This window comes from Colias croceus, chromosome 27, assembly GCF_905220415.1.
Source record: "Colias croceus chromosome 27, ilColCroc2.1".
Taxonomy (NCBI): Eukaryota; Metazoa; Arthropoda; class Insecta; order Lepidoptera; family Pieridae; genus Colias; species Colias croceus.
The window spans coordinates 3,936,964-3,959,642 of record NC_059563.1 but is presented as its reverse complement, the minus strand read 5'-3'; the positions used below and the strand labels follow the sequence as shown (position 1 = coordinate 3,959,642).

The 22,679-nt window shown below is 32.8% G+C and overlaps 3 protein-coding genes across 8 annotated transcripts in view; all 3 read right to left on the bottom strand.

Moving 5' to 3' along the window:
• Positions 1–4,241, bottom strand: part of LOC123703711 (nucleolar protein dao-5-like) — a 51,697-nt gene extending 47,456 nt beyond the window's left edge. The window contains exon 1 of the mRNA XM_045651803.1: positions 3,869–4,241. Coding sequence (XP_045507759.1) covers positions 3,869–4,046 — 178 coding nt within the window. The 5' untranslated portion in view covers positions 4,047–4,241. The remainder of the gene's footprint in view (positions 1–3,868) is intronic.
• Positions 4,242–7,140: 2,899 nt separating this feature from the next.
• Positions 7,141–9,135, bottom strand: LOC123703745. The gene is made up of 2 exons (XM_045651857.1): positions 7,874–9,135; positions 7,141–7,731 (listed from the first exon to the last, which is right to left on the bottom strand). The coding sequence occupies exons 1-2, from the start codon at positions 9,005–9,007 to the stop codon at positions 7,642–7,644; spliced, it is 1,224 nt and encodes a 407-aa protein (XP_045507813.1). The 5' UTR covers positions 9,008–9,135; the 3' UTR covers positions 7,141–7,641.
• A 4,225-nt stretch (positions 9,136–13,360) lies between these two features.
• The window catches only part of LOC123703761 (glycerol kinase-like), a 37,322-nt gene continuing 28,003 nt past the window's right edge, over positions 13,361–22,679 (bottom strand). For 5 of the 6 annotated variants that reach the window (XM_045651885.1, XM_045651887.1, XM_045651883.1 and 2 more), the window contains exons 9-13: positions 21,793–21,970; positions 21,396–21,476; positions 20,783–20,907; positions 19,926–20,063; positions 16,438–17,178 (exon numbers count right to left, since the gene is read on the bottom strand). In XM_045651885.1, coding sequence (XP_045507841.1) covers positions 16,613–17,178; positions 19,926–20,063; positions 20,783–20,907; positions 21,396–21,476; positions 21,793–21,970 — 1,088 coding nt within the window. In that variant the 3' untranslated portion in view covers positions 16,438–16,612. Of the gene's footprint in view, positions 13,735–16,437; positions 17,179–19,925; positions 20,064–20,782; positions 20,908–21,395; positions 21,477–21,792; positions 21,971–22,679 lie in introns of those variants that run through there. The other variant, XM_045651888.1, reaches the window with a different exon arrangement.

Here is a 22,679-nt window from a genome sequence, read left to right as displayed (position 1 = left end):
TATACATCCATCAATTATGTCATACATAAATTAGTGTTGGATGTAAAATATTAAAAACAAAATTATTAAATACAACACTAATGACCAGTTTCAGTTTCTGGATGTTTTGTTTTGCTTAAATATTAGTAAGTATAGATAAATAAAGATTCTGTCAGTTTAAAGGACAATTAATGAATGTTACCTACCTACATAAAGTGTTGAATAGGCTATCAGTAGCTTAATTAGCAAATTGTGAAACAAGCTTCAAATCATAGGTCTTTTAATTTGACATACCGTAAGATAAGAATTATACCTATTTAATATTTATTACTCATGTTAAATGATGTTTAATTACATAAATCATGAAGGATATGACGTCATTAGTCATTACTTCCATTGTAAAAACGTGAACAACGTACCTACATAGGTAATACGATTTTTTTTTCCATGAGAAAATAAGTAATTGTTCAATTGATATTTATATTATGTTTATGATCTTCAACGAGAATATTATAATTTTTAAACACAGCTTTTGAATATTCGAATTCGCGAAAGTACTTTACCTAGGCAACATTTTTAAACGTCCGTATAAACTTGCATACTAGTTAGGTAAAACTAACAAATCATATAATTTTTAGGTTAGATATAATAAACCAAAACCACATTAAAATTAATATTCAACCAACGTGTCACAGCTGATCATAATCTGTAGTATAGTATTTTATATCTGTGGTACAGACTTACATAATTTCGACATGTAGTGAAAGTTAAGTCGTCAACATTAGCAACGATTCATATCTATTTATTTAAAATTTCACAGATCATGCATATAAAGCATGCATTTGTTACGTGAATACGATAAAGTGTGCGAACTTGTTTTTAGCGAGATAAATTTCTCATATGACTATCTATTGATTCTTGGAAGTAAAATGTACGCATATTCTTTAGTATAAAAGCATGTAAATGTTAATGTAGGTAATTAATTGGTAACAATTAACAAATGTACCGTCAGCAGCTGCAGTGTATCAAATAGATAGACTAGAAAAATAAACATGTTACGTACCTATTAAATAATCCGATTCAAATAAAAATAGGAAAGTCAATGACCTCTGTGTCAGATGTCACTTGCAAAATATAATCCTTTTTGCATATCAATAGCGGGTTTATATAAATTGCCTGCCTTATTGCTTAACTTCGATTTTAGATTCGTTTAAATTAACAGCTATGACGTCACAATACGGCACTTGATCAATCCTAGTCTTATTTATCGCCATCGTCATAATTGTTTGATAGCTAAATGAAAACAGATTAACATAGCAAAGAGCTAGATACCTACATAGTGAAAACGCGGGATTTCAAAACACAATGCGAGTAATCCTATCCAATTGAAGTCAACTCAATCCCGTTAGAGCTAGCGCGCAAGAGCAACTTTTGTCTCCGCAACTATTTTGTGTGTCCCATCAACTGTATGGGCTAGTAAGAAAGTGCGCGCACGTAGCGACGTAACTTCCCATAGAGTTGATGGGAGAGACAAAATAGTTGCCGGAGACAAAAGTTGCTCTTGCGCGCTAGGTCATAAAAAAAGCGATATTGTAACCGTCCACGTCCTGCTTTGCAAACTAACTCTGCCCGCAGTTTAATAATATATTTTGCAAAGAAAACTTATTCAGGAAACGTAGTAGCCATGATCAAATAGTTTTTGCCGTCATCAAATTAACATTATAACTTTCATAGGAACTTTTAACGTCAATGTAAAAAGATATTTTATTAGAACAGCATAATATATTATTATACCTAGTTAGCGTATTCTGTCATAGGTAGGTACATATAGTCACAATATAGTTTTAATTTAGTGTGAATCATAAACGTAATCATAGAATTCCTGTAATGGTCAATTTAGTAATCGAACCACAAATCGAACCATAAAATTTGATTCCCAATTTGGTTTTCTTCGCGAATTTTTGATGCCTTCCAGTATTTTCTTCATGAGGTATACTTACGCCAAATGTTGTAACATACCTATATACATACAACCATGATCTAGAAATTTCTTATTTTTCTAGATAAAACTGTTATCATATCTGTCAATCTCACACGTACGTTGGGTCGCGGTCGGTAACCTGTGTATCAAATCTAAGGACATGATTCTACCCCACGCATATACCTAATAAGATCTTTTAATTTGGTCCTTTCCTAGACAATTACAATAATAAAAAGAACAGGTACCTTTACGGTATGATATTTTTAGCATTATAGACGAATTAATTTTTCCTACGTTAATTTTAACTGACCATTAATAATTATTATCCAGATGCTAAGTTCAAATCAGCAAGTTTCTGTTGAAAACAACACTCTTAATCATAAAAAATTAAATCATCATATTACTGGACATTCGCCTAATCCGTCTAAAATTATTAGTCGTAAATTCGGTTCTATAGTCCATAGACTAAAGAGGATGAATAAAAGAAAAACTAATTTCCTTATCTGTAATCTCATAAAAAATATAATGCAGGATTTTAAAAACAATACATCAAACATAATTATTGTTCTGTAAAAGTACAGGTTAAGCTATACCTGAATAGGATTACTGAATACTTTTATATTCGGGATTATAGGATACAGAGATATCTCCTAATTCGTGCAATATCGTATAGGTAATTTAGTGTTGAGTATTAGGTTCTTTATGTTTTTTTTAAATTTATGGGATAAGGCATCATAAGAATTTTAGGTAGGAATTACCTACCTATATGTTTGGTGATTAAGAAATTTATTGATCGTTATGTAGGCACTAGGCACATCACAGACACATGCTAACGTAGGTTAGCCGAATACCTAGTGGCTAGTAGGTACCTACTTAGTATATAACTCCTAGTTCCTTAATTTTACGATAACTTTCAATAAAAAACACGAGCTTCTAAACTTGCAAATAAGCAGAAATAAAATAATGTCCTAACTCGAAGTCGAGTAGAAATCGTCCAGTAATGTGATGTAAATTATTTCTAGTCTAACAACTTCAATGCACAGTGCACTTACTAAGTGTCATTCAATGGTATGTAGATTGTGCACATATGCAGTACATATATATAGAATTTTATGTAGGTATGTGTTCAAGTTACTTTCACAAAACTAGACTTTAGTTAGAGATAAAATGCGAGCTTCAAACTTGAACGTAAAATGAATTGTTTGTTTTACGATATATTTTAATGTAGGTACCTACCTACCATATCTTTCCTACTTCGTAGATACCTAATTGATAAAGCAGGTAAATAAAAATGTAGTGTTATTCAATTAACATCCAAAAGATTCAAATTTAAATCAGTAGGACATCTACTTTTGTAAATAAAGACACGTTTTTTTCGGGTCAGATAAGAAACTAAATTACGGTCAAGTTTTTTGCGCGCTATTGCGTTGAACGAATGGACTCCTTTTACTGGTTATTATTATTCATTGAATTAACATAATATGGTGTCATTGCGATGCAGAATGACATAGGTAAGCGAACGTGCAGGTAGCTGTTCATTATTTCCATGTAGGTACATAAATCTCAGACAATCGTCGTTTATAATTGGTCACTAGCATATTGAGTCTTTGAATCGATTAAGTTATAGGTACTTGTAATATTCGGCAGATTTTTATTTAGGTACATGCAAGAAAGTACGCTTCAATAGTGATCTTTAGCTTATATTATATTAAACACGCTACGATAAATCCGCTTTCCACTATAAATTATCTTAATTTGAATATGCAACGTACGTGATCATAAAATCCGGATACCTTCCCAAAAATGCCGTTGAAAAGGTCAACGCATTCAAAATTCGAGTTTTGAAACGCAGGTCGCATCTTTCCAAATTGCCGCGGGGCGTTCGTATAAAAAATAACTGCCTCTTACCTTTGCGAGATTTCCAATACAATTTTCTGAAGTAATACACCGCAACGAGAAGCAAGATTGCCGCTAAGAATGCACCGATCGCTGCTCCTGCGACACTGCCAGCTCCAAAACAATCTTGTTGACCAAAAACACTCGGCAGAACTATCGTCACAACAAACAAATATAATAGAACACCCATTTTTTTACACAAATAACATCACTATTATGGCACAAATGTTTAAAATTCACATAACGTATTATTGCATAGTTTGAATTTAAAAGTTTGAATTGGAACGTAAACTTTTTTAGAACGTAACGAGTAAAGGCGTGCGCCGCGTCAGCCCCGCGCGGTCGACTGTGGTGTGCCGTGTGGCGTTGTAATTTTGTCGGTTTGTCGTTTTCGTTGAATCTTGGATCGTAGTGAATAGACTGTGATTGTAGGTCGTAGGACATGGATCGTGTATGGTAAACGTGTTTGACTGCGAGACTGAGAGTGTGTGTGGAGTTAGCGAGACTATAAATTTTACTATCATATATTTTGTTAACCGAACAGTGGCCAAGGACATAAACTACATTATTATGTATTACCTACTGCAGACATCGTCGTATTAATGGGCAATGTATCTTGATTTTAGATTGACTTTTCATTTATGAAACGGTTATTTTTAAATTATGTAGGTATAAAACATAGTTTTTGCAGAATACCTTCAGCAGGTAGGTACCCGTATATTTTATGTAGGTTCTACAGATACCCTTATCAAATGCTCTTAACATAATATTGTCTTAGCTAAGTCTTCTGTGAAACTACAAACATTATCAATTGCTATTTGCTAGACACTCAATATTCAATTCAATCGTAATTGCATAAAACGGCATAAAAATAGTAAACGTGACATTTTATCCTTATCTCAAGGGTATTTTTTGTACCATAGGTAAATTGTTTTGCTATTGTAAATTTCTTGCGTTTGTTCTATTGTAATGATCTGTAACATTGACCGTCTTCCGTTATCTGACAGGAGGCCTTTTGCATTTCCGTATTACAATAAGGTACCTATAGTTAGTTGTAAATATTTTCGGAAAAAAATGTTATACCTAGCTAGGTAGATATACCTAATATGGATTGTGAAAAGTAGTACAGTACTTTTATAACACCTCCTATTGCACGCCTCCTAAGCGAAGCGTTGAGGTGGGTACGACTGTCACTTCGCGCAAAACATCTGATTTTTCAAACTTTAAAATGTCTTTATGTATCATACATTGCACTTGTAAGATAATACATACACACACATTAAGAAAAAACACTATTTTTAACATTCATGATATTTTTGATGTCATTTTTGTTATTTAAACTAGTTAAAAAACAGTTTAAAAAAGTTCTGTCTTGGACGTCCGTGTGTCTGTATGTGCGGAGGATTTTCTTGTTAACACGATAGCGACCGAAATACTTTACTAATCGAGTCTTTTTTTTTTCTCTCTTACGCTTGAGTATGCACAGGAATAGAACCCTTTCATTTTTCAGGGTCTGATTCGATGTGGTTTAATTGTTATTAAATAAACAAAAAAAATATCGACTTTTTTTATATTTATAGTGTACTCAAAATTCACCATTATAAACTCGATTCTTTATACTATAAGCCAAGGTTTAAAAAAATAAGTTGGTAGTCTGCAGTCCCTTAAACCTGCGCAGTTTCACATCTAGGTGGGGCCACAAGAAAAATAGCTCAATTATTACGGTACCGCTTTCTTTACTTTTCCAACTGTTTTGAGACAGTACAAGAGCATTGGCACATGAGAAGAAGTGTATCTAAAACTTATTTTATTGTAAAGGATGAGATTATGAGGCGTGCACTTTTGGATTTTCCAAACTTTTTGAATAAATTCCCAAACAAGTTTAGCTCTTTTCGACATATTTAATGCTATTATGCATAGGTAGGTATGTCTCAGTTTAAGAAAGGTTAAAAGGTGGTTTTTTTTTACTTTTTATATAATTAGCAGGTGCTACAAAAATGCAATAAAACAGTCATCATTGGTGCCTACTTTCATCCTAATAACCAGCGTTATCTTTAATATTTATGTGCAGAATTCTTACGTAATATAAATGCAGGACCAGCCAACAAAACGCACACACGCACTTGTATACATCTTGATTCAATCGCAGGTGTAGTAGTTTGATTACGCATACATACAAACGGGAGATAAAATCGTCATTAGTATTTAGTAGGCTTTACATACACCTTCATAATTTAATTATTGTAGTCTTCACTCTTCTAATAAAGTGTTATTTTTAACTGAAGTTAACAGAAAATTGAAGGTTCTTTTTTCGTATATTGACCGCCTCCTTGGTACAGTGGTTGACGCGTGAGCGTAGAACCGAGGGGTCCTGGGTTCGATTCCCGGTGGAGACGATGAAAAAACAAGTCTCGGTCTGGTAGGGCACAGAAGGCTGATCACCTACTTGTCCCTAAAGAAAAATCGATCAGTGAAACAGATGTATGCATAATGCATCTGCCCCTTACCCCACTACGGGGACATGGGACTTCACACACTTTTTATTTCGTATTTCGTAACGTAACTAAGTATAAACTAACATTGTAACTTTTAAGTAATACATATTATTATTATAGCATTAGGTATATCTGCTCTCATAAACCTTAGATTATTTATTTAATAATAATACCATTCACCATTCAAATCTTAATTATCATAAGACGTATAGGTATGTGTGTAATGTACGCATTAGGTAGGTAGTATGACGTAGCTTGAACATCTGTTATGTATTACAAAGGTATTATTAACTTATCAAGTATGAAGTAGTAGTCTGTAGTTAGTAAACGTATAGAATTTTATCGCGTTATTTACCTCACGTAGGTATGTGTCGCGTTGGAACTTAGGCTGGTTGCAGAGCTTGACCGACCGTCAGTGCGTACCGTCGGTCCTGAAGATACGCATCAACAATTGTATGACTATGACACTCTGTGATGACACTAATGCGCATGACAATACGCGTGCGTATGGTCGGACTAGCTATGAACGGTTTTATGAATTTCCATACATATTACATATGACAAGCGCGACTGACGTACTCACTGATGGTCGGTCAAGCTCTGCAACCAGCCTTAGAGTATAAATGTATATTCTATGCCTCTGTAAGCAATACTTTTGGTTCTTTACAAACGCATCCCTCGCACATCAGGTGAAAAAGCACCCTAAACACATTACATCTCGCTTGCACGCCTAGGCAACTCGGGTAATTACCTGGTTTACGTATTACCGTATTAAATAAAACAAGGAAATGGTCTCACATTTTTAATTTAGTACATAAATAATACTTAATCATTTTTCATAACATAAACTTAATACTTAGTAGAATACTGACTAGTCAAATTGCAAATTAAAACCAATAATGAATAAGTTTTCTGAAATACCTATACATACTTTACACATTAATGTGCGATTTTTTTGTGACATATTTTAACAATTTAATAAATAGGTACGTAAAGATATGTATTTGCATCTAAGGAAAATGAAATAATTTAAAATTTAAATTATTTTTATCACAATTTAAAATACTTTTAATTCATGAAAAAATATTATAATTCATGCCTTCCTGGCTATCAAAATTCAATGCAAATTTCAATGTTAAAATGTATAAAAGCTATTTGTATAATAAAACTCACTAGGTTTATATTATAATTCTAGTTAAACTAGATTTTTTGTCTTTAAAAAAAATGCTACACAACAATTAATAAAAACAGCAACAAATTTTCCCTCCTTTTCATAATAATAAAATACTGTTATGAATCTTGCAATCTCTCCTTCAATTTTTGTAATCTTTTGTACATGTGGAGTTTATTGCTTGTAAATGTATTTTTCACCGGCTGTTCCTGAAAAAAAAAAAAATAATATTATTATGCTTTGTCATTAAAAATGTAGAATATTATGTTTAGGATACGTGCATTGACCATAAACATTTGAAACTTAAGTAAAGTAACGTTAATAATTGTGAATGAAATTAAAAATACTTACATGAGGGAAAAACGTAACTTCAATCAAATACAATTCAAAAAATGTTGCCGCTGCAATCATGGGACCAGCCTTCCTTTCATAAACATCTAATTGAACAGGAAATTTTCCATCTGGCAACTCCGCTAATGTTTCAAAAATGGGTCTGGTTGCTTTTTTTTGACTTGACAATCTATATAGCAGTATGCTACCATTCCTTAGCCCAATAATCACAACATCAATATAAAAAAACAATGCTGTTATTGGCGGGAAATCTAAATACAAATGCTGATAGTCTTCCGTTTCGATTTTAAACAAATTCCGTGAGTAGCAAATGAAATTCTTGTCATCTACAGCAGTTATATTCTTGATATGTTTTATCCATTCTACCGGGCAGTTTATTATTCTCTCTTGTATTGAGTTATCTTTTAAGATGTTAATTATTTTACCACAGTCAGTAAAAAGATGAATTACTTCATTGTTAAATTGTATTTCTTTTAAATCATATGCACAGCGTAATAGCAATTTAGGTATCAGCTCTCTACATAATAGATTACATTTATAAACATCTCTGTTATTGTAGAAATACAAGTAATCACCGTTCAATACAAAATTATCAGCTTTATAAAATGCTTCTGTGGCATAACTTGGATCAATCACAGTTCTTTGTATGAAAATACCAGATTTAATTTGGATAACTGTCACATAATCACTGTTCCATATTTTCAAGCAATTTATATCAGATAACGCTACAGGAATATATTTTAAAAATGCCGCGTCGTAAAAAAATGTTCCTTTCGCATCCTTCAATGGTATGACTCCATAATTAATGTCCAGCAGGTGCGATCTATCGTGTAAATTGAATTTATAGAACTCTTTTATGGTTTTCTCGAAAGATGAAATATCGGCCCACAGTTTTAAGTTCCTGTAAATGTGATACCAGCCGACTGTATCGCCACTTTTTCTCTTTGCTATTTTTGAAGAATTTTTAAATTCCCTGAAACACATTTCTTGCCAAATTATGTCAGTTTCATCGATAGCTTCTTTCCACTGTTTACACACTCTTCTACATCTTGCTAAGCTGTTTCCATCTATTTTAATAAGTATTTCTGTGAATGTCTCTATAGGCAGTGAATTAATCGATATATTTCCACTCATATTCAAATAATCGAACAAAAAACGTTTCAAGCTGAATGTTTTCTATGGTAGCCTCTTGCTTTTTACATTTATTTTCGTTTTAAGTATCAACTTGTTGTATTAAAAAATAAATTAAGATTTTCTATACTTTGTCCCTATTTGTCCTGATAACTCGTGATTTTGACATGTTTGACCTTGACTGCTATGTTGCCAGCACAGAGTAAGTAATATATCCTTCTTGCCAGTAATATTAAAAGCTCACTTATTAAAATAGTATTTATATATTTTATCTTAAAATAATGTTTTCCATATTATTATGATATAACTCCACTATAACTCCCTTCATAGTATAATCCATATTATAAATGCGAAAGTAACTCTGTCTGTCTGTCTGTTACTCAATCACGCCTTAACTACCTACTGAACCAATTTGCATGAAATTTGGTAAAGAGATATTTTGATACCCGAGAAAGGACATAGGATGGGTTTTATCCCGGAAATCCTACGGGAACGGGTTTTACTTTGAAAACGCGGGCGAAGCCGCGGGCGGAAAGCTAGTTAATAATAAATCTGTTATCAAACTAGGTATATAGACATAATTATTGAAACTATCGAGTAAGTAAAAAAAAAAAAATTGAATTGAGAACCAACTTCCTTCCATTTTGGGAACTTCGGATGAAAAGTGGAATTTAGGTAGATATCAGTTTTCTTAAATTTTCTTTTTGCTTTGTTTTATGCTTTTGTATTTTTATAATATTATGGAATTTGTCTGCAAGTTAATCGAAGTTTTTTGTACATTCACATTTTGTAAGGAGAGTCAATACAAAAAAAAAATTCAATAAAATTTTACTTTGATATGTCACATAAGTATAGTTAAAAGTCTTACTAGTTTTTTTAGCACACTTAAAAATAAATAATAAGGAAATAATAAAAAGAAACACAATATTCAGGTATCAACAATAACTTTATTTAGCATCAACAACAACACAATATTCAATGTATAAACGAAATAATAATTTGCTTGATACATGATTTCATAAAATAATCATCAGTCACATATAAATTTAAGAATTAAAATTTATTGCGTATAATATGTAGCGGCAAATTTACTTAGCGCTGGCCTGAAGCTGTGCAGAAGTAAAAAAATAATGTATCTGAGTTGAGTAAGAATCGTATTTAATTTGATTGCATTTTATAAATTCAAATAGAAACGCTCATGATTAAGGGCCGATTTTTCAATCCTTGTTTAAAATTAATCCGTTCAATAAAGTATTACACGAACAAAAAAAAAAAAATTAAAAAAAAACCTGTCAAATACGGATAGGTAATTATTAGAATACATTTTTGAAATGGTAGTTTAATACGTTATTCTATGAATAAGTTTTAACCAACGATTGAAAAATCAGCCCTAAAACATTTGAAAACTAAAAAAAGATAACCACAATTTTTTAAGTATCGTACATTACCCGCTTTGTCATCGCATTTAAATACATATAATGTGCATACTTATATTTAAGGTAATAGTTAACACGTAAATGTCTTATTTAAAACACTTATAACATACAACCATATGGACAATAAAGGCAGGCAACACTGAAAGTCACTGATTTGAAAGTTGCCAGATTAATGTGACAAATAAATTGCTCACAACGCGTCGTCGTCATAGTAAACTGCAAAAGAATTATATGCTATATTGTGAAATGCATGTTATATGGTTTTATAATGTAAACGCACATGTCACGTGACAATCATAGAAAGACAGAAAATATTAAATAAATAAATATTTTTCAGGACAATTTTCACACACGGCACGATCTGATACCATACTAAGCTTTCGCTTGTGTTATGGAAACCAGGTGGCTGATAAACATACATACATATAATATAATTTAAAATAAATACTAATATATAGATATTTAACACCCAGACAGAGAGCAAACATCTATGTTCATCACACAAATATTTGACCCGGGTGGGAATCGAACCCACGACCTCTGGCATGGAAGGCAGGGCCACTACCAACAGTCAGAAAAATTCGTGCCATGAGCACGACGCGTTGTGACAATGAAGAATAGCCATGACGCGTTCTGAACATTGATTGGTAAATCCTTACATGACCGACGGACAGACTTTATTAAAGTGAAACTTCTTTATTATCGGGGTTGGAAAAAAATTTAGTGTAACATTTTTTCGTTACGCGTGACATTTTTCCATTACGCGCCATCTTTGTCTTATCCCTACCACGCGTGATTCGACGTATTTCTGTAAAGTTGCATAAAGAATATTATTTTTTGAAAAATAAGGTCATAAAGAAGTTTCACTTCTTACGTACACACATTTTTTTACTTGAAGCAATTTTAAATTCATTTATTTATCGATTCGAGTCGGTGGTTTATTTACAGTAAATCTAACATCCTCGCTAACCAACTTTTACAGTAAAAACCCAACTAAAATGATTAGGGAATTTTTACTACGGTAATATAAATTTGTTCCATTATTAATAATTTAAATTTGCTTTTACATAAAATAATTCATACATTTAAATTTAACATAACACACACAAGGTCAAACATTAAAAATCACAAGAATCACTACTAAATGCTTTATAAACATAGGAATGCTACTTATACAATAAAGAATGCATTAAAATTATCTAAAACTATAAAATGCGGTAAAAGCTGCTAAAATTAGTACTTTAAAATATCGTAATTTGTTAACAGCAACTAGAAAAACGAGTAAAGAGTAAAAATGTGCGCACCATCTTAAGACATACTTAAGTGCGTAAATTAAATTAATTCTTTATTTGATTTACTACCTTTATTCAATTAAAATAGAGTTGAAAATGCCGTGTTATTAGTGAGACCAAAAGAGAAATGAATTATATGCGAGGGAGAGAGCACATTATGAATAATGTTTGCAATTATGTTTTGTTCAGTTATAAATTGTTGGTTAAATTGACCAATAATCCCTATAACTATTATAAATACAAAAGTAACTTATTTGTTGATTCAAAATATTATTCAGGTGAGTTTACACACACATGCATGCTATGATATATAAAAAAGCTAGATACGTTACCCGCTCTCTATTTTGGCAAGAAAAAACTCAGCTAAGTGCCCGAGTTTCATTTAGTCACGCACCATTCAGCGTCGTGGCTGGACGTTCTTTTTGTATTTAAATCGGCAGTTGTTATTACGAAGTACATGAGTGAGACATGTATTATGTCTCGTGCGTGAGAGTGAAAGAGAGAACAACTGTATTGGTGATAATGCGTTAGTAAGTAGGTATGTATTAATTACGCTGTTTTTTAGTGCAATGATGTTGGCGTATGCCGCGTCTACTAGTATAATAGGTCATTGCATGCATGAGTATTGCATATCCATACAAACTGTTTTATTTATAATAATATTGATAGGAATTAAGATAGAAATTAGATTTAATGTGATAAACATTAAATAAATATCATAATAATATCAATAGAATATTCAAAATGAACACATTTACAATATTATTTTTATCAATATCCATACTTATATATACATATTATTATATTATAATATAATATGAGATGTTATATTAAAAAAAGTTGGATTTAAATTTTCAAGTGTCATAAAACAAATATTTTGAACGTGGTCTTAATTTCACAGACTATCGAATGATTTTTAAATAAATTTCGCAAAGCAATTTAACATGAAATCATATTTTATTACAATTCTTTATATGATTTGGCGATTTTAAAATGAGTTTAAATACGTTTAATATTTTACGATTCATTAGAAGAGAACTATGTTTTATACAAATGTTGGCACAGGAGTGAAAGAGATAGAGCGATGCAATCAAGTCATTCTTTCATGTTAAAATCGTATTAGATTCTGATAATTGTTATCTACTATCTGATCTTCTATATAATAAAATGAAACCGCTAACCGTGAAACTCGAGAACGGCTCGACGAATTCGGCTAAAATTTTAACGTATTTGTTAAGGCACAAGCCAAGTACTTGTGGAGGAACACGAAAAAAGGGCAATAGGGCAGAACAACAAATGCCGGGACAGCTAGTTATTTATATATAAGATATGTAAAATCGCTCTATCTCTTTCTACTCGTCAAAAGGATGTTACTCATTTTATTCTCCATTATATGCAATTAATTTTATTAATGAGAATTTAAATACCTAGCTATATGCTCCTCTTGAACGCAATTTCAAATTAGATATTGCATGTTGCAACACTTTGACAATGTTTTTAAATTCATTATAATATATTTACAAAAATTCAATTATTTATCTAAACATTAATTAACATTTATCGATAATAATCTTAAAAAGTAAACAAAAATGTATTTAAAATTTCAAAATAAAAAAGAATTAAGAAGCAGGTACATATCTAATAATAATATCTGTTTGGACTCAATCATTTTTATCTTACACATAACTTTACTATAGAAACATGTAACCACGATTACATTGAATTGACCATTCAACTCTTAAAAACTTTTAAATGCTAAAAATTGGAATTTAAATAAACTTCGAAATGCCATTATAAAACATTACACTTAAAACTAAAATGCCTAAAAAAGGAAGCAAATTGTCAACATGATTCCGTTAGAAAAAATTGTATGATTTAAAAATTATCTAAAATAAATTAACTAATCATCTATTTTTGAGCATATTAGACACGACTAGCATAGTAAAGCTGCCAACGATGTACAAAGTGGCGGGAATTGACGCCAAAAGCCTGTAGCGTTCCTCTGAAAAAAAAAAAAAATAAACGTCATTTAATTTTTTTTTTTCACCATAGACTATAAAAGTGGCAAGAAGTATAGTGTTGCCATAGGTGAAAATATCACGTACACACAGAAGAAAACCTTTCCAAATGTGAAATAAATATAGATAGGGAGGCGAAGAGGGGAATTTTCTGTAATACTCGAGCGTGGCAGTTTAAGATATGAGAGATACCTTAGACCTAATAGAACAACCTTGTTAACTATTTAGCTCTATATGTAGTGACGCGCGCCTAGGATAGACGATCAGATTAGTAAAAAAAAATCGATAGTCTGAAATACTCGAGCGCGTCAGATTAAGATATTGGGGGTTGATTTTAGTGTTTTAAGACTAAATTTAACTAAACTGACCATAAGTCCTTGACGCCGCCGAGTTATAGGGTCGCGAACTTGTAAAAAAAAACGTTAATCCGGCATTCTCGAGCGCGATTGTTTTTATTTTTATTTTGAAGAATATAATCTAAAACTTACTAAAAATACAAAATCTGCCGGTTTCCGCATGACCGGAAGTCTGGAGGAGCCATTTCATCTTCCGAAAAACGCGTTGCAGCATATAAGTCGCGAACTTTACTTTTTCCAAAAAAAAAGTTTAAATAAACAAAAAAGGTAATTTTATTTTACAAAAAAAGGTCTCTTTTCATTTTTGTCCAAAGTTAAAACTTTTTTTACTGCATCGTAAAAAGTCAAACTCCCGGTTTTTTGTGTATATCTCGAAAACTGAGGGAGTTAAGAAAAATTGATATGAAATAACGATGATTAAAAAAAAAAACCACAAACCTTTTTCGGTCAGATTAAGAGAACCCACCAACATTTTTGTCAGATTAAGAAAATATGCTTTCAGGATACCGAGATAAACCTCCCCTATGAAAATCTGACGCGCTCGAGTATTTCAAAAGGACTCTTTTTTTCTGCATTTTCAAAAATTCATCATAACTTATCGTCATGTCGTAATCGTCAGTTTTTTTAAGGGGAGCTTCCTTGGGGCCTACTTAACACCCCTTCCGAAAATCTGACGCGCTCGAGTAAATTTTTTTTTGTGCATTTTTGACGAATTTATATGCCTAGCCCCACCACGCAAACCGGCAGATTAGTATACCGTTGTTATCAGAGGGACTTGGGGCATACGTAGTATGAATATCTGACGCGCTCGAGAATGCCCAAGTAACTGTTTTTTTTTACATTTTTGAAAATCCGTACACGCCAAACCCACCGCTAAAATGGTTTTTACCATAGAAGCTTTTATTTTCGAAATTATTTTCTCTTTCGATTTTGATAAGTCTCGACGACGCCGTTGAATTACGTCATTTAGCTACCTCGCCTCCCTATCTAATATATATGATAAAGTAAATTATATAATATGACCGGTATTGAGCCATATTTGGTGCTTAATTGAGTTTTATATCCTTTTCTTTCTATCACTCAAGGATTTCTTCAGTTAGAGTGAAAGAGAATATCTAATTAGATCATGAATGCAAAAAATAGAGTACTTTTGAACTCCATTTTTATGCAAATATTCGATAAGTTTTTAAATAAGCTTGGTTATATCTTATATTTCATAAGACATGCCTACTTTTCCCAGGCGTCCCTATTTTCTTTATGATACGAACATACCATAATTTTTAATCTAACATATTGCAATAAAAAATAATATTATTAATTACTCATCTATCATAATTTTTTGATGAAAAATGATGTGCCAAACCATGAATCTATATCTAAATCTAAATGGTTATAAATACAAATGAAAAATAAAATTTAAAATGGTTTTTAATACATTTTTTCTAATAGCAACACAAAATAACAGCATTCCTTCCAACACCAAGTTTTTTTTATAAAGGGAGGTTATAGTGCACACTTACAATCCACAAAATATAGATACAGTGGACTTGAAAGTAAAGAAAAAACGTCTAAAAAGGGTTAATACTTATCTTAATTTTGAGTTAGGATAATTAAGTTGGTAGTTGAAAATCTTGAGTTGTGTTTAATTATTTTTTTAAGATATTTTTTTGTAAATTATTACTGTATAAATGTCTAATAGATAAGCTGGTTCTTTTTTAAATATTTTTTGTTTCGCCGCGGAGAATGTATATTTTTATTAATCTTTAAATTTGACTATGAATTAATTTAAAGATGTCAATGAAGCATAGAATTAAAACTAAGACTACATGAACTATATTTGGTTTTTTCATTTGCTAAGGTTATGATAGTGGCTTTTTACTCGTACTCAATTTTTGATAACCCAAAACAACACATTGCAAGGCCATTTCATTAACAAAATTACTACAATGCTCCCGGTTTAAAATTGGTCGTTAATTTAAATACTGAGTATTGAAATCTCTGTGATATTTGTGTATTTCGATATATTCTTGTATTCCCTGAAGTAAATATGAATAAAGATTGTTGACTATTATGTTTATTGCATATATTTATTATTACAACTATACAAAAAAAAGATTCAGGTCTTTAGACTGTTAAAATATTTAATTTTTTAATAAAATTTACTTAGTAATTTTATTAATTAAACAAAATGTAATTTATTTAACGAAAAGTTTATCATCAAATATAATATTTAGAGAGGAAACGTGAAATTATCAAAATAAACAACATTTATGGTAACTAGAAGGATACTAACATGATTGTGCAGACTATACTAAAAAGAAAAAACCTAAATGGCAAAATAATACTTTTATTTAACTCGAGTTAGTACCAGTCTTATATTATGGTTAAGTACTAGTTTACATTGACTAAAAATTTCAATACTAAAAATAAATAAAAAGTAAAATAAAAAAAATAATACTAGCAACATTGTCTTAGCGCTTTAGCCTCGTGGCAATAAAAAAAATCATCACGTCACTGACGTAGGTGACAGTTTGCTGACTATATTTTTAAAAATGGCGGGCAATCTGTCAAAATGCAGTCGACTTTTCAGTTTCAAGATCCCAGAGTCCATGTGCAATTCGCGTTTCGGTTCAACTATAATAGGATTATCGTCGCCATCAAAAATAATTTCTGGATCGTTTTCAATGATTTCTTCGATCGTAGTCCAGTCTGTTTGTAATTTTCTCTTATGTTGGCAGCACTGACAGCCGCCATAATCGCATTCCTTTTTGTTCATGAAATACTCTGCATCATCTAGTATTGTATGTTCGTCTTTGGGAGATTTTAGGGGGACGAAAATCGAGAACTTTCTGGCTGATTGTTGTATGATTTCGTCTATTTCGTCCTCTGTGGACTTGTCTATGGCCGTGTCTACGGAAGCTTTACGGCTGGAAGGCGGGGATATAGTGTCAACACTTTGTATGGTGCTATTTTTTCTTTTCTGACCTGTCATAGCGATGGACTTCTTGGTTGTAGCCCAGCCGAGCGACCGTTGCACCGCCATTTTCCATTTCGTATACCGCGCGTCGCGATCTGTTAAAAAATATTTAAATGTTACAAAATAATATTAAAGATAATATGGTGACGATTTTTATTAAAACCACCAAGATTTAGAGATGTTTTTGTGTGTCCCTAGTATTATGTATACTGTTACAGTCCCCGGCACGTAAGTTGGCAAGGTTTTGACGTAGTGGGGGCAAGTTCGCGCATCCTACACTTAGTGGAATAAAAAACTGATCACTTTTATTGGTTGTTATTATGGTTATTGCCATCATTTATTTTTAATCTTGTAGTTAAACAAAGCGGAGGAATTCGTGACATTTATTGTGTATAAATAATAATATAGGTGTTATAAATAAAATATAATATGCATTTTTTTATTCAGTAAAAAAAAAATTATTATTAAAAATTATAAGTTCTCGTCGTCACTATCGGTTAATAATACTGATACACCTGGCATCAAACTAGAACTACCACCTGAGCTGGTGGAAGGAGTAGAAACAAAGGGTACTACTTTCGTGCACGCAAGTGTTTATCGGGAGCGAACGGAACGAAGACGCGGTGCGGGAGGCAAGGGTCGACAGACGCACCAATAGCGAGTCGTGATCGGCGCTACGTTATACCCCGCGTCCCGCTTGACCACCAAAGAGACCTAAAGAACGACTTCTGCGCATCTAACGACTCTTGCCAAGTTACGTGCCGGGGACTGTATTAGTTGGTTCAATAAAGAAACGAATCTTCAATGGCGGCCAAAGCTGACTTTGTCAGATGGTAGGATCAGCAAAAAAGAAAATAAAAATAACGTAAATTGATAATTATTTTATTAATTATTTCAAATTGTTTGTTGACAAACTTTTTTGTTATTGTATTTGTGTATTTATATGAACAATATTTACGTATAATATATAACAATATTTACGTATACAGAATGTAATAAAATCCCCATAATACTTGCAATAAGCCCATAAAACTGAACAACTTTTCGCAAAGAACATATTTTGTCAAATTCCAATAAAACATTATTTACTTTCGCAAATGCATAATTGTCATTGTAAATTTATGATAAAAACTATTATAGGGAAAATCAAATACATTTTAGTGATTTAATTTTTCCCTTTTTTTTGCATACCGTACGGCCGTGTGTGAGCGAGAGGGAATGATAAGCGCCGCCATTGAAGATTAGTTTCTTTATTGAACTAGCTAATACACTGAACAATATTGCTGACATGGGCTATAAACCCCACCGGCTAATATATCGGTGTCAGCAATATTTTATGTATATAATGCGTGTTATTTTTAGTTTACGGGCTTATCTCTTAAAGGTCGCAAAGCCACGTAAGTTATGGAAGGGTTAGGGGAAGGTAATCTACCGGCTTAGCTAGAGAGAAGTAACACGCGGGGAGCAGGGGACGAAGGGTGTGAATATTGTGAATATACACACACCGGCACAATTAGCGGAACAGAAACCGATACGCGAGAACATCGTCTGGGATTTGAACGAATGGCAGCAGGTTCTCTTTACTGATGAGTGCAGAGTTCTTTTAAAACAGATCAATGGGAGACAGCAAATATGGAGACACAGAGGAGAACGCCAAATATAGTCTAATTTTGAACACACAGTGGCTTATGGTGGCGGCTCGATAATGGTTTGGGGAGGGATATGTTTGAGAGCTCGCACGGAGTTATTGATAGTCACAGGAGGGACCATGATAGCATCAGAGACATTTAAGAAGAACATGTTGTACCATTTGCCCCATTTATTGGTGACTACTTTATTCTAATGCAAGATAATGCTCGTGCTCATAGTGCACAATCGGTACAGGCATATCTGAGCCACGTAGGTATACCGGTGATGCAGTGGCCAGCAAATTCCCCCGATATGAATCCGATAAAGCATGTCTGGAACTTGCTAAAAAGAAGGGTTAAATCCAGAATGCCACTCGCCAACAATCTGAATGAACTTGGAAACGAATTACTTGAGAAGTGCGAGCGGTTGCCTCAAGAAATCATCGATAACATAATCTGTAGCAAGCCCAGACGAATGGAAACCGTAATCAGAGATAGAGGGGGAAACACTCGTTATTAGTTTTGCTTTAATTTTATTGTCAAATCATTTAATGCTTACTTTTTTTATTTTTTTGTGATGGTTCATAATCATCTAAAAATTTCACTTATTTCAAATTTCTTAATTTTTCAATAAAAAATAACGAAGACTTTTCAAAGTCATTGTTAAAAGATGATAATCAACTTGTTATTTTGTATCTAATTACATTTTCGTCAAATATATGCGTTATTATCTCATAGTCTCACTTTTTTTTTTGTTCCGCTAATTGTGCCGGTGTGTATATTTGTGTCGAATTTTTTATTCTGTTAATTAACAGAAAAAAAAATTCGAGATCTTTGTGTTTTATTAAACACAAACACGCCGTAATTTAAAAATACGTATAATAAATATTTGTACCTTATTAGATTGTACAAGATTTGTTTACATTGTTTTGTGCAATAAAGTATTATTATAAATCTACACTAATATTATAAAGAGGAAAACTTTGTTTGTTTGTTTGATTGTAATGAATAGGTTCATAAACTACTGGACCGATTTTAAAATTTCTTTCACCATTCGAAGGCTACATTATCCACGAGTAACATAGGCTAGGTTTTATCCCGGAAATCCCACGGAAACGGGAACTATGCGGGTTTTTCTTTGAAAACGCGGGCGCAGCCGCAGGCGGAAAGCTGGTAATAAATAAATACGTGTGTGTGTCTGTCTGTAAACTCACCATCATCCGTGGTGGTCGGCAGGAAGGTATCTGTGGCTGTACTATGCCGTTTCCACTTGTCGCAGCTCCACACGCCGGCCGAGTGGCCCGCCATGATGGCCACGCCCAGAGCGGACATGTCCCACGTGTGCGCTCGCACTGGACACAAAATGGCCGATTATCTAGTTATTTTTGTTTATTTCGTATTTTTCCGATTCATTTGAACTTTGTTACAAAATAGATTAAATATTCAGTAATAATGTAGAGCGGAAAAGGGTAGAAATATTACTATTAAAGACACCTAAAATCGGAGTGTAGATCATGTACATTACATTAGTTTTTATTTCACTTCAATACACGCAGTATTTTTGATGTATATAATGACGAGTCGAATTTCCGCGAGACGGCGCGGCGTTCGGGTCTGTGACAAGGCCAATTAATGTCTTTAAAATTATTCCATAAAAAATACAAAAAATGTACAAAAACAATTTCTACATCCATAGTAATATTATAAATGCGAAAGTAACTCTGTCTGTCTGTCTGTTACTCAATCACACCTTAACTACTGAACCAATTTGCATGAAAGGCATAGAGATATTTAGAAACCCGAGAAAGGACATTGGCTATTTTTTATCCCGGGACATAGGAAAGGTTTTATCCCGGAAATCCCAAGGGAAGAGGAACTGTTTTTCTTTGACTGCGCAGGCGTAGCCGCGGGCGGAAAGCTAGTTAAAAATAAATGCGTTAACAGGCTTAACCTACAAGTTTAATTTATTACCTTATTTTTTAATTTTCAAATTCACCATATTATGTTCACAGTAATCAAATGTATGAAGGAATAAACTATGTAAAATAAAAAATAAAACCAAAATACTCACACACAGGTATACCAATCAGGTCAGCTTGTAACTGCATCAGTAAATCGTTGGATGTCATCTTTCCATCCACGCTTAATTTGGACAGCGGCATACCGCAGTCTTTGTTCATTGCTTCTAGAATATCCCTAAAATATAAAATATTTAAAATAATTCATATAAAATATACAAAGTATTAAAAGAAACTAGCTGGCTCACGCTACTTCGCCTGCTCTTAATTTTTTTTTGTTACTTTTGCAACATTTTTCCATAATTCGTAGCTCCTATTGGTTGTAGCATAATGTCCTATAGCCTAATTCGATAAATAGACTGTCTAAAAACTTATTTCTTAGGCTAAGCTTGTGCAATAAAAATAATAATAATCAAACGTTGGTTTTTTTAAAACAATTTACAAAATCCATGCTAATATTATAAATGCGAAAGTAACTCTGTCTGTCTGTCTGTCACGCCTAAACTACTGAACCAATTTTCATAAAAAAATTTTATCCCGGGAAAATGACGCCATCGCGGAAATCCCATGGCAACGGGAACTATACGGGTTTTTTTTGACTGCGCGGGCGAAGCCGCGAGCGGAAACCTAGTTTGAAAATATTCTAGTTTTAGTACTATCACTTACCTAGTCTGAAAGCACACAGCCTCCAATGCGGCTCGGATGATGTGATTCTTCGTTGTGAAAGCCGTTAGACCGCATATAATTCTGAAATAATATAGGAACATTTTAGCGCAAATCGAAAGGAAAAATTTTTGCTAGAAATGTATGGGCTTACCACAAAACAATTTAAACACAGTATAACTTTAAACCAGGGATCTGTCACTTTAATAGTTTTCTATGTGAAATACGACAAAACTAGATTAAACAGAATCCGCGCTTAAAGATAAACCCTGTCTTAAGTTTTTTTGTGGTTAGACAGGTTGAATTTTCGCTGGGATTCTATGATTTTTGATAGAATTATAGGATTTTTTTTTTTGGTTTTTCGCGAGAATTTCGCCATTTTTTTTCCTATTTAACCTACCCTCTAGCGTCTTTCCTCCAATACGGTGCATACAAGCCGCTTAGAGCTGGCACAAAGTACACATCGCCCGTTGAAAACACCTGCCCCGCTATGTGCTCCGTGTCCCGGGACACATCTTGTATGAGACGAAGGTTGTCCCGGAGGAACTTCATCGCACCCCCGGCTACGGCAATCGATCCTGGGAAGGGAAAAAATAAACATATTAATGACTAAAGCATTTATTTCTACAAGATGTTTCAAAGAGAAAATTATAAAGAGAAGCGTATCTAAACTTAAATCCAGGTTTACTTAGAAAGAAAAATAATAGCGTAAAAATTGCATTCCTGAAAAATTGAAATCTGAAAGAATTGAAATTGCAGTCGAACATAATATTATACTTATAGATTATAGATTTCTTGACAAATATTTTTTTATTTTTTTATGAATTTTGTCGCGTTATTGATCATGGATTTATATAACTGTGAACAAATTGGCAAGAAAATTACATTTTTTATTCAAATATTCCTTAAACATACCTTCCAACGCATAAACAGGCGGTGCATTCGGCCCCAATCCATACGCGACTGTAGTCAGCAAACCGTGGGTGGATTGCACCCGTCTAGTCTCCGTATTGTATAGGAGGAAACATACACTTCTAAGAATGTTTTTTTTTTTCAAAAAATCCCTATTTACATACCTTCCAAAGCATATACAGGCGGTGCATTCGGACCCAATCTATACGCGACTGTAGTCAGCAAACCGTGGGTGGATTGCACCCGTCTAGTCTCCGTATTGTATAGGAGGAAACATACACTTCTAAGAATGTTTTTTTTTCAAAAAATCCCTATTTACATACCTTCCAAAGCATATACAGGCGGTGCATTCGGACCCAATCTATACGCGACTGT